This window comes from Brassica oleracea, chromosome C1 (genome assembly GCF_000695525.1).
Source record: "Brassica oleracea var. oleracea cultivar TO1000 chromosome C1, BOL, whole genome shotgun sequence".
NCBI lineage: Eukaryota > Viridiplantae > Streptophyta > Magnoliopsida > Brassicales > Brassicaceae > Brassica > Brassica oleracea.
This window is the reverse complement of record NC_027748.1, coordinates 42,105,426-42,118,417: the sequence shown is the minus strand read 5'-3', so window position 1 is coordinate 42,118,417 and position 12,992 is coordinate 42,105,426. Positions and strand designations below refer to the sequence as shown.

The window sequence follows — 12,992 nt, the reverse complement described above, 5'->3', positions numbered from 1 at the left end:
TAGATCGGAAAAGCAACACAGCCCGACCATTAACGGGAGCCATCCTCCTTAGCTCAGCTCTCAAACACTCGTAATCAGGATTCCCCTCGCTCCCTCCTTTCCACGGCAACCGATCGATCTCCTTGCTCCCTCCCGATCCCGATCTAACGCAATCCTCCGTCTGTATCTGCAGATCGAACTCCATCGCCTTCTTCAGCCCTTTGCACTTCGGGTTCCGACATTTTCTCGATCTCGGCCCGCAGCATAAGTCGAGGAAGGCGATGGTGGCGGCGAAGAAGAGGGCGAAGGCGAGGAGGTAGGAGGCGGGAGGGATGGAGGAGAGATCTTGGGAGGAGAGGTGGGAGGAGAGGAGGGAGAGGGAGTGGAAGAGGTAGGAGAAGTAGGAGGAGAGGAGGAAGGCGGCGGAGAAGAGGACGAGGAGGAGGATTAGGAGGTCGAGGGTTGCGGAGGGAGAGTGTTTGCAAGGGTGGAGAGATGAGGATGAGGATGAGGAGGTGTGGGAAGGGGGCATGCTGGTGGGATCTTCGTCGGAGATGTGGAGGAGATGGAGCATGTTAGGAGGAGGAGGTGGACGGTGGCTCTTTTACATATAAGCCCTTCATGTATATAGACATTTGCTAATAATCCCCAAATATATCAAGACAAACCAATCTTTAACCGGTGAATTGTTTTTTACCGTGCTCAGTAAATGCTAATATGATTATCTGACTAAATATTTTTTGTCTTAATGAATATATTTAACCAAATCATGTAATCAACAAAATACATATATATATATATATACTATTAAAACAGAAGTCAAGATTTTTTTCATGTGTGATATTTAAAATGGACCATCACTAGAAAATTGCTTACATTATTTTTTTTTTTTTCATAACTATATCCTAACAAGATATTTAATTCTCTTTATTCCATCAAAATATTATTAGATATGGATAATTTCGAAAATATATTTATTCCATCAATATATAATTATAGTTGCATATAACCATTTATAATCTACTTAATAATTTTAATTATTCTAGAGTTAATACCTGCATATGATCTAATTAATAATAATAATATTTAATGTTAGAATTTCACCATGAAAATAATAAATTCAAATCAAATATTAAAATCCTAACACTATTGTATTTTCATAATAAGTGTTATTATTATTAATTATGTTATACATTATACATGTATCAACATTTATATAGATGTGGTTTTAACAAACATGTATTGATAAATATATAATATTTTTAATATATATATATATATATATATACTGTATTGATGAATTTTTCATGCGTGGTTTTTTAATTTGGACAATTCTTTAAAATTTTATCAAATTTTACATGAATTAATTATAATATTTATCTTTTTAATTGAATACAATAAATATTTTTTAAGAAAGTTCTAAAAAAATCTTTTAAAATATTTTCGGAATCAGTTTAAATTTTATATCCAAAAGTAATTAATTTTAATTTTAGTTATCATAAACTATAATTAGAAATTAAAATTTATTTTAGTTTTGATTTATATATGAAAATTTAAAATTATACAAAGTATTATAATTATATTCACTGATAATAACAATTTAAACTGATTAATTTCAAAAATAAAATTTACAAAAACTTTGTTAGAAATATTCATTTCTATTTCAAATTAAAAGAAGATATTTTATTCAACTTAGTGTATTTCTCAAATATGATATTTACTACAAACATATTTTGAAGTACAATCTATTAGAGTTTTTTTTTAAAAGAAATTCTTTACAATTATCTCAAAAATATATTTTCTACTATATAGATCCAATTTAATTTACTTTCATATAAATTTAAAATAAAAAAGTATGTAAAGTAATATTGTTACATAATAAAGTTTCTAAAATAATTTTTGTTACAAAAATATAAAATTTATAGTAATAATATATAAGCCACGTAAACATAGCTATTATAGAATTACATAATATATAACACTAAATTACATTAAGTTATTGGTAATTTTTTTAATATAACTAAAATATTTTAATATATAAGTAAAAAAATCCGCACGGTTGTGCGGGTCAAGATCTAGTAACCCATTAAGTCAAAAAATTGTCATTGATCAAAAGATAATCCAAAAACACAGCAATGGCACACATAACATATGGCAAAATGCATGCGCATACCACCAGCTTTCATCCTTCTCGACCCAAGATTCGTTCCAGTTATGTGTAGCACCTGGGCATGTGACGGATCGGGTATCCGGGCAATTTTAAGGTATCCGGATTCAGATCCTTATCCGGCGGATCCATAATTTTACTATCCTTATCCGGATCCGGGGTTCTCGGATATCCGGATGTCGGATATCCTTTTAAAAATTATAATATCCGGCGGATATCCGGATCCGGATTTGGATCCTTAAATAAATAAAAAATAATATTAATATATATAAAATATTAACAATAATTTAAAAATAAAAAAATATATAATCTCTTTAATTATTTCTATGTATAATATTACAAAATTTACATAAAATTTATATATACTATTATAAAAAAGAAAATATATTAAATAAAATTAATTTATATATATAGATATTACTATTTTTGAAATATTTATTAATAAAACTTACGGATACGGATATCCGGACTTAAAAATTAAGATATCCGGATCCGGATCCGGCTTTGACGGATCCAACATTTTACTATCCGGATCCGGATTCGACCCCTCCGGATATCCGGATTNNNNATCTCGGATCGAATCCGGATCTCGGATAAAAGTCTCAGGCCTAGTAGCACCTAACAACAGGTCCACTTGTACCAACAAAAATGCTCCAGCACCAAATTTTTATAAAGTTCCTGAAAGTATGTACAAGCATTAAGTTTCGATTAAGAGTTATTAACACAAATAGACAGTTTATGAGTTTTTATTACACTCCAGAACACATTGTGCTACACAGACACTTTTCTGTGGTTGAAGACCAAATTATCCCCTAAAACGCAAAACTATGGATAGACATTTAAGTAAAATGACATTCTATGCTAGTTGGACTGGTTAGAGATTTTTTTTTTTTTTTTTTTTGAATTTCTCTTGTTTTGTATGGTGGATCCGAATGAAACATTAAATTGAATTTATTTTTGACTTTTCCTTTTTCTTTGATGGTGAAACCTCCTCACCGAGAGCTTTGATTTTGACGACAGAGTTGTTGACTAGGGAGATGACGACGAGATAAAAATGACCGGGGAGGAAGAAAGCCAAAGGTGAGTTCTTGTTAATCGTTTTTCAAGTTTTAGGTTTAAGTCAGTTACACAAAATATGAGATATATATGGTGTAGTGCTTATTGATGTGGGGTTTGTGACCTCGTAAGGTTTCTGAGTTTAGGAGATTGTTGATTAGGTATGTGTTTGTGTGTATTTTAGGTGAATGTGCAGCAAATGATGGAGATCGGTGAATCTGTAATCGTTGGGTGAGGTGTATGGGATTGAGACAATGTTTTTCTGCAATTATTAATTTATTCTCTAATTATGCTAGTCATTGACATAAACAAATGTTGTTTGTTCAAAAATTGTATAGAAAAATGCATAATAAGTGTTCGACAAAATGTGTGGATATTATCAAAGATGTACATATGGACCACAAAGTATGGACAAGTAATGTAGACATTCTAAGCACACATGTGTACAAGCGAGCATATGTACAATACAGAGTGTGTACATGTGTACAAATGCGTTATTGTTCCGTAAGAAAGTGTACATATAAACCAAAGTACATATGAATATTATAGGTGTACACACGTACACTAATAAGCATTTTTTTTTATAGTTATGTAATGCATTCATCAATGTTTCTTATCAACGCTTTTATATTTAAATATGACATTTGTTATTCGCATTTGCATTTGTTCTAACACATACATCAAAATCCCACGTGAACACATATTCCATACTAGTGCACACCTTAGTATTGCTATCCACATATACACCAACCCACTAGTATTTTGATAAATATTTGCAAGTTTTAAAACGGTCAGAAATATAATTGACTTATACACTTACTTCATATGTTTAAAAGTACATAGCTTAACGATGTCCACATGTACACTGTTGTAACGATATTCACGTGTACATTATATTTGGGAATCTGCTCATGTCACAATTATTTTTGGAAAAAGTATGTTAATATACCAAGTAGCCAAACAAAATTTATTAAAACTTGATTCAAGATCTAAACTTTACGAGAAATATAAAACTCAAAAGATGTGACAAACATCAATAGTATCATCAATCATATAGAAGAGGAATAACTTGATTACAAGATCAAAACTTTACAATCACAGACACCAAAATCTGCAAGTTTGAGCACTCTGTCATCAACCCCTGAGAGAATTTGAATCATTCATCTCTTAATTTTCCCTCCACAGAGAATCTGCAACTCGCAGTATTCGTAATCGCAGATTCGTTTTCCATTTGGAATTTTAGAAGCAATAATCCAGAGAATTTAGGATTGAAGTTTAAGGTTTTTGGAATTTTCTGGAAAAAAAAGGTGATAAACCGAGACAGATGAAGTGGGATTAGTTGATAAAATGAATCTGAGCCATTCAGAGTAAAAGTACAACAGTAAATCCAAGGGCCATGAATTAAGGCAGATATATGTCTTGTCCAATGTGTCAGATTTAATCTTGGTCGTCGGATGGGAAGAGAGATGTGCGGTTGAGATTGGTTCCTGCCTACACTCTGGTTTAGTTAGTCAGCTGCATGGTTAACAATAGACTAGTTTAATTAAGAAAGAAAGAAGATGTTAGAAAAAAAAAGTGTCTTGGTAGTAGAACCTGCCATATTGTGATATAAAAAACTTAAAACTGCCTCTGAATGTTATTATTTCTAGAAAAAAGTGTTTTGGTAGTAGAAACTGTCTTATTGTGATATAAAAAACTTAAAACTGCCTCTGATTATAATTATTTCTAAGATTAACCACACATATATATATATATATATATATATATATAATCAAGTGATAATTTTTTTAAAAGAGATGACGAATGAACAACTTTACTTCTCAATCTTTTAGCAGATATGAACAAAAAGAAGAAAAATGCTATAAACATATTAGTGACGGGATGAGGTAGCTCACTTGGTAAGAACTTTGTGGGCCAATTGTCATGCTCACGGGTTCGATGCCAGGCGGAGGCGAACTGCCCATTCTGTCACCAAATGTGGTACTGGGTGTTGGGCCTTGTCCCCAGCCCAGGTACAGCCCTCCCGGATGAAGTGGACCGTTGCCTAACCGGACCCAGGAGAATGATCCACGTAAGTGGGGAACCCCTGGATTACCAAAAAAAAAAAAAAAAAAAAAAAAAATAAATACCAGAGCATAACATATAATCACACATTCCTTAGTTTAAAAACTAGAATCTGATGATACTCTCAGATTTCCTCTCCCTTGTTTTTTAGTGTGGATTCTTGTAGTAAATTTTGATGTTTTAAAAGCAATATGTTGATTTCAATTGTTAATTTTGACTATTATGAATTCTCAATTGAAAACTAATTTGTTAATTCTAACTTTTAAATATATTAGCTCAGTAATTCTTCAACTACTACGAATGTGAGATTTTCGTTATCGATCAATCATTCTCTTGTAACTGTAGAATTTTGTGGTTTCTAGGATTCAAGGGAATCTAGATTGATTATGTACATTTATACTTGACTAGGGTTTAACAAGGAAATGCACGTTATGATCAGTGGCCGAGGTAGGAATTGAAAGCAATGGGGTCAAAATTTTATATATATGAAACTGGCTAGATATTAAGGGGGTCAAACTACTGAAACTCAACCAAATAATATAGATATATATATATTAAAAATTTATGTCAAACTACTGAAACTCAACCAAATAATATAGATATATTAAAAATTTATGCCTAAATTTGAATAATTCTTAAAATTGATATAGGTCAAATGACCCACATGCTTCTTAGCTAGTTCCGCCACTGGTTATGATCCTATAACGGTTTCTAACAGAATAAGATATATACTAGACATTTCAATTAAAAATAATTAATTTAAAAATCCTCCATTTGTGCAGTAATGATACCTATATGTTACACGTTGAAGCAATGGTAGGAGAAGAACAAAAAAAAACTAGAAGCATAGGAGAATAATAAAATGATGTTAATATCATCTCACTACTGAACTCAATGCACATGCACAACGTCTTTTTGCATTAAGAGTGTGTGTTACAAAAATTACAAATAAAAATTTCACTCTCTTTGATCGCTAAAAAAACTTCTTGTACCTTCTCCTCTCTAGTATTATATATATATGTGCCATCTTGTTGTATGTTTTTGCCTCTACTCTTCTAACGAATGTCTTGATGAACGGTAAAGATCATACGGAGCCCATAGATGATCCACACTACAAGGCTTCCTCGAATCTAGTCTCAACCACGGCTTCCCTTTCCCACTCCAATGAAGAAGACTTATAGGACCAGGATGCAACGTTCTACACTTCCCTTCAAAGTTGTCCCCTCCGAGCCCATGCTGGTTCCACCTGTGGTCAACAGCTTTTATATCACCGGCGAATATAAGCAGAAACGGAGGCAATGATCCTAAATGATATATCCTCCTCTGCTTCTGAACAGTCATCCACTCTTCTACCTTTTGTGTATACATTCCTCTCCTCCATTTACCAACGTCCACGACCATCACTCCCGTGTTGAAATAACACGGTCGTTTCCCTTCAAGTACTTTGACTAGTTCCGCGTCAGACCAGAAAGCTTTTGTGAAATAGTACGTGAAGTTTGCATGGCAGTACTCTGGAGCCGCCACGACTTTACCTTCCATCTCCACATGCCATAGCTTCTCTATGTCGTCGACCACGACTAGGTCAGAGTCTAGGTATATGATCCGGTCAACGCTGGTCGGAATGATATCCGCGAGGTAGATTCTCGCGTAGTTTAGAGGCTGGTCTAGGGCTTCCCTGATGGATTTTGAGATTTTGCTGCGGACTAGGTTTGGATCAAACTGATAAATCTTGAAGTTGAGGTAAGGAAAAGTGGATTTAATGCTGGTGAAGAGGTCGTTTTCGAAATGAGCAAGGGAGAGGAAATGAAAAGAGAGGTTTTCAGGACAAGTTGAATGTTGAAGGAGAGACAAGACAGCGGCCATTGTTCCACGGAGGTAGTTTGTGTCGAGAGTCATGGCGATGTGAATGTGGTCAGCCTCTTGGTTCCCGCATTGGTCACCGTTCCTGAAAGCCGGGGCTTCTCTGAATACAGGAAGGGTTGGAGCAGAAGGCTTGTGGAGAATGACTCCAACACGAACTGCCTTTGTGGAGGTTGTGAACAAGAGGAGGTTAAAGGACAGGAGGCCTAGGAGTTGTGTGTAGGAGCGGCTCCTTGAGGCCATCCTGAACCTAATTCTCAGGTAAAGTCTTTTATTGTATTTTTTTTTTTTAAATAAAAAGGTTAATTACAAATTAAAAAGATGAATAGTTAATAGAGGAGCCATTGGTAGGGAAGGGCTAGAATAAAGGATTTGAGGAGAGGCTTGTTTTATTAGCAGTCGAGATGTGAGGAAGAGATTGAAGTTCGGACTGTTTCGCACACAATCTTTGTCTTAAAAAATCCATTTCCTCTGAAATAGGGGAGGGTTTTTAGATTTTGTTTCTACTTTCCGTAGATTCTTAGAAACTGGTGTATGTTTTTGTTTTTGGTAATTAAAGATTATGGCTTATTTTAGGACGATGAAACTGTGTTGATAAGTTTGATTTGCTGTCGTTTCCTTTAGTTGACTGTGCTGGTGGAATGTTTTTTAGAAAGTTCTAAAATTAGAATAAGAATTCTCTTCTAAAATGTATTGTATATGGTTTCCATTTAGTTTGGTAAAATAACAATTTTTTAACTTAAATCCATCTCAAAATAGAGCTGTCTTTTATTTAGAAACAGTTAAAACCATATTAATATGCCAAATGTAACATCACACCATCTCAAGTTGTTAAGAAAGAGTCTGATACTCACTCCCCCTTTTGAGAAGAAAATGTGTGTTACTCCCGATCTTCACCTAGATATATAGTCGCTGCATGTCCCGCACATTTACCAAAGAGTTTTATGCTAGTATCATTAATTTGGTTTAAACATAGTCCAATTCATTACTCCGTCCGTTTCATTTTTAGTGTCATTTTGGATTTATCCACAGATTAAAAAAACAATTAATTTTATATATTTTATATTTAAAAACACAATATCTATACAACCATATTTTAACTAATAAAAAAATAAATTGTTGAATAAAATTAATAAATTTTGCATTGAAAGTCGAAAACGACACTTATTTTGTAACAAATTTTTTTTTCTACAACGACATTTAATATGAAACCGAGAGAGTATTATCTATTTGTTCTGGTCTTAAACCTATTTTTGAAGAGTTTTTATGCTCAAATAAATTTTTTTTTTGAGAAATATATGTTTTTTATCCATATTGATAAACCATACATGAACCTCACAAGACAGAAGAACATCATCCGAATTTAAATATAAACCCATGACCTAAGTTGATATAAGAAAATATCAACCATGTTTAGTTAGAAGACATAAATAATGATGAGTTCTATAGCTTCAATGTTGAAAGTGTATTTAGGAGTAAGATGACCTCTAATTTTTGTAAGGCCATCATTGTTTATTAGTAGTAAAGTTACAGTTGAAAGAGAGGTAAAACTATAGGCGAGGGCCCAATAAATTCGTTAGGCCCATTAAGCCTTTCTACACTGAAACAATAATAATGTCTGAAAGAAGCGAGAAAAGTTAGATTTTTTCTCGGGAAAGAAAAATATTCAATCAGTTTCTCAAAAAATCTATGTTTGATTTGGTAACTCGTGCAGAGGCCAAACCTACCCCTGCACTCCATCCGTCAGATCAACCAAAAGTCATCTCTCTTTCTTCTCTTTCTCTCTCTTTGTTTTTATATTCTTTTCTTTAAGAACAAATTCCTCTGCTTCGCTTTTTTAGGGTTCCTCGAATTTTTTGACGCTTTCTCTTTCAAAGGGTTGACGCAATAATCAATCCTTTAAGGGGAAACGTTGAGGAAGACACGAATCAGACAAAAAGAGGAAGAAAGAGACCGAACACGAACAATAAAGTTGTTCCCTTTTTCTTCCTTCTTCCTCTGCTCAGGATTGGGCAAAACAAAGATTCTGTCTTTGTGTCGGAATCACATTATTCCCTTCTACACAACATGAAATCTCCCAAACCCTTCACTTCCCAAGACGCCATTGTTGAATCCAACCAATACCCTTCTCTCTGTTTCTCAGGAGATCGCTTGTTCTAGCAGAAACACAGCATCCTCTGTTCCGAAACAGAGCATCCTCTGTTTTGAAGAATCTTTTATTTTGTGTGTGTAAATCATCTCCTCTGTTTTTTTCTAGATGGGTTGTGTTCAATGCAAATGCTGTAGACGATACCCACCTTCATCATCATCAGGAGATTCCCACAGACGTGGCGGAGACGCTAAGGTCAAACCAAACGTCGTCGTTCAGAAGCCTCCTCTCTCCTCATCGATCCAAGTCCCTTCTCCAAACTTCGACATGGTTTACTCTGTTCTCTCTCAGCGAGGGTACTACCCAGACTCCCCCGATAAGGAGAACCAAGACGCTTACTGCATCAAAACCGAGCTCCAAGGAAACCCCAACGTTCATTTCTTCGGCGTCTTCGACGGACACGGCGTGTTCGGCACGCAATGCTCGAGTTTCGTCAAGGAGAGGGTCGTGGAGATGCTTTCTGAAGACCCTGCTCTGCTTCAAGATCCGGAGAAGGCTTACAAGTCTGCTTTCTTGAGGGTCAACGAGGAGTTGCACGAGAGCGAGATCGATGATTCGATGAGTGGGACCACTGCTATAACAGTTCTTGTCGTTGGAGACAAGATCTATGTCGCTAATGTCGGTGACTCGAGAGCTGTTCTCGCTGTTAAAGACAAGAACAGGATCATAGCAGAGGATTTGTCTTATGATCAGACGCCTTTTAGGGAAGATGAATGCGAGAGGGTGAAAGCGTGTGGAGCAAGAGTGATGACTGTTGATCAAGTCGAAGGGTTGAAAGATCCGAATATACAAACGTGGGCTAATGAAGAGAGCGAAGGAGGTGACCCGCCTAGGCTTTGGGTACAGAACGGGATGTATCCAGGGACAGCGTTCACTAGAAGCGTTGGAGATTGTACAGCTGAAGGGATCGGTGTTACCGCGGAGCCTGAAGTGTCTATGGTTCATCTTTCGCCTAATCATTTGTTCTTTGTTGTTGCGAGTGATGGGATCTTTGAGTTTCTTCCAAGCCAAGCTGTTGTTGATATGGTAATATATAAAGGACATAAAGACCCAACTCCTTTGAAGGTCTCTTATGTCTGTGTTGTGTGTGTGTGTTTGTAGGTGGGGAGATATGCTGATCCGAGAGATGGATGCGCAGCAGCGACAGCGGAATCATACAAACTGTGGTTGGAGCATGAGAATAGGACTGATGATATCACAATTATCATTGTACAGATCAAAAATTTGTCTAATGAATGATGATGATCATGATGATGGCATGATTCAGTATTCCTATTTGCCCACCTTTGTTTGTTTGTTGTATACTCTTACTATGTCACATATTCATCATATATAGCAAGTAAAAGTAATGCTCTCTCTTTATATCATGTGTACGAGCTTCTTTCTCACATCTCTGGCTACTAAGAGATGAGATCTGAAATCTGAATCCGACCCACTTGCAACTCATTTATTCCATATTTACACACCAGGAGCTGAAAACAGCAGATTATTATAGGAGACAATGGGTGTGATCGGTAGTGGTTCTAAGTGCTGTCCGCAGCCCAATTTATTTTTACAGTCTTTAATACAAATTTCAAAATCACAGCTTTTGAAATAATCTACAGCTGTACAAGTGCTATGTAGAGCCAAAAATCCAGAGCAATGTTTTGGAGTTTTCCATAAAATTCTACAGCAATAAAATCTAAAGCCACATCAAAAAGTCTACAAATTTTTTTGTAAAGCAAAATTTTTAAAGCTACAGTCATTACCAATCGGACACAATATGGTCACCGTGCGAGATAAGCTTTGATAATAACTATTGTCTTGCTGCTGAATGTTTTTCTTTTTGAGAAAGTAATCTTGCTGCTGAATTTTGTATCCTGACTTAATGTTTTAGCTGATTTAATCTGAGTATATGATGTGATAAATATTTGGAATATTTCTAAATATTTATTATTTATTTTATTAATTATTTAGATGGCTATCTTTGTTATTTTAGGGTTTTACGGTTTTCTTATATATAGACGTTTAAGCTTAAGTTTGTAGTGGGATTATTGATATTGATATTTTTATAAAAATGCTTTTGTTAAGCACTGAGAAGAATCTTCTCAACCTTGTTTTCGGTAGATCTGTGGATCTCAACGAGTTCAAAAAAGCAACGTCTCTTAGGTATTCTCAGAATCAATAGGTTACTTGCATTATCGTAGCTTCCGCTATATCAGGTGGTATCAGAGCTGGTGTTTTGGTTTCTTAATCAAAATTCGATTCTGGAATCACGACGAATTTGTTCGTGAAAGTGAAGTAATTGTTTATAGAATTTATTGGTGATCCTGTTTATGATATCCACAATGGAGATAACATAAACTTCATCAACGATCAATTATCAAGAGACGGAGACGTGACCGTTAATCAAAGTCAAAGCGTGATATCAAGTGAAGATGTCCATGTGCGCAGCCACTTCAACCCCATTAAAGAAAGTGTGTTCGGGAGGAGAATGGAAATATCAGAGGTTTTGGCTATTTATCATAAAGACCACATGGAGACAAAATTTCAGTTCCTTGTGATGTGTTTTGCTACGGGAGATTTGAAGATTAAATTGATGGTGCTAAAGGATTATGTTCTTCTATTTGATGGATACTATCGATGGAAGGCCAAAGAAAAAGAAAAATATGTGTGGCATGGACAACGTTTTGGAGTTGAAAACCACGGTTAAGATTCGAGGACGAATCTTCTTCAACCTGGAAAGAATGACGTAGATAAATATTTGGAATATTTCTAAATATTTATTATTTATTTTATTAATTATTCAGATGGCTTTTTTTTTTGAACTCATTTTAATTAAAACGAAATAAGTTAGTTGAGAACCATAAAGGCTCCATCAACTACAGAAGTTGTTACAACATTTAAGACAGATTTTGCTAACCCATCAGCTAGGGTGTTCTCTTTGGGAGGGATCCAAACAAAAACAACAAACTCAAACACAGAAGCATAAGATAGAATGTCTGCCACCACTCCGTATAGCTCGGGTATGTAGTTCCCGTCATTGATCGTCTTGATCAGCTGCTCCGAGTCGGACTCAAAGCTCACCATTGCTCTCTCTTCCTTAGCAAGCGTCTGTACTGCCTCCAGTAGAGCTAGACCTTCAGCCACTAGTGCTGATGACACAAAAGGGGTATGTTACTGGAAGCATCGATGCGCCGCAGGTGAGAGGACGACCCATCCCAACCTTGCATTCGTTCCCAATGGAGACCACGCTGCATCCGATCTGACTGTCACCATGCCTGGAGGTTTCTGCAGTGGAGACGGGATGCGGGGAGGTCTGAGAGAGGGTTCCTGGTCTGGTTTGGAGCTCCATTCCCATGCTAGCTTTATCGCCAAAGACAGAGTTTCTTCAGGGTAATAAGAATGACCTTCAAAAGTAAACTTATTTCTAGCTTTCCACAAATTCCAAAGGATCCAAGGAGCCAGTGTTGTAGATGTGACTCCCGACGGCGGTAGGCATTGTTTATCACAAAGTACGGGCCAGCTAACTGCTAAATCTATCATTCCGCTGCACTCCATCATCGTAGTGAAAGGAGCAAGGCTCCACACCTTTCTCGCAAACAAACAGTGGAAGAGGAGATGAAGAATAGATTCCGAGCATCCGCACCATTTACACCTTGGCTCTATAGGAACATGCCTTTCTGCTAATCTCTCTCCCACTGGAATCGCTCCCTTCAGTAGTTTCCACGAGAACAT

General features: G+C 35.8%; 3 protein-coding genes across 3 annotated transcripts in view; 1 reads left to right on the top strand and 2 right to left on the bottom strand.

Annotated features, from left to right (window-relative positions):
* The window catches only part of LOC106345063 (uncharacterized protein At5g19025), a 2,428-nt gene extending 1,875 nt beyond the window's left edge, over positions 1-553 (bottom strand). The window contains exon 1 of the mRNA XM_013784330.1: positions 8-553. Within this exon, the coding sequence (XP_013639784.1) occupies positions 8-553 (546 nt within the window). The remainder of the gene's footprint in view (positions 1-7) is intronic.
* Positions 554-6,076: 5,523 nt separating this feature from the next.
* LOC106297043 (probable galacturonosyltransferase-like 4) lies at positions 6,077-7,471 on the bottom strand. Its single transcript, XM_013733326.1, has one exon. The coding sequence runs from the start codon at positions 7,367-7,369 to the stop codon at positions 6,314-6,316; it is 1,056 nt and encodes a 351-aa protein (XP_013588780.1). The 5' UTR covers positions 7,370-7,471; the 3' UTR covers positions 6,077-6,313.
* Positions 7,472-8,791: 1,320 nt separating this feature from the next.
* LOC106343758 (probable protein phosphatase 2C 35) lies at positions 8,792-10,627 on the top strand. The gene is made up of 2 exons (XM_013783062.1): positions 8,792-10,301; positions 10,377-10,627. The coding sequence occupies exons 1-2, from the start codon at positions 9,384-9,386 to the stop codon at positions 10,512-10,514; spliced, it is 1,056 nt and encodes a 351-aa protein (XP_013638516.1). The 5' UTR covers positions 8,792-9,383; the 3' UTR covers positions 10,515-10,627.
* Positions 10,628-12,992: the final 2,365 nt, after the last annotated feature.

Coding starts and splice junctions, on each gene's coding strand:
- LOC106297043 (XM_013733326.1), bottom strand. CDS start 7,369: ATGGCCTCAAGGAGCCGCTCCTACACACAACTCCTAGGCCTCCTGTCC.
- LOC106343758 (XM_013783062.1), top strand. CDS start 9,384: ATGGGTTGTGTTCAATGCAAATGCTGTAGACGATACCCACCTTCATCA. Junction 10,302..10,376: donor GCCAAGCTGTTGTTGATATG/GTAATATATAAA, acceptor GTGTGTTTGTAG/GTGGGGAGATATGCTGATCC.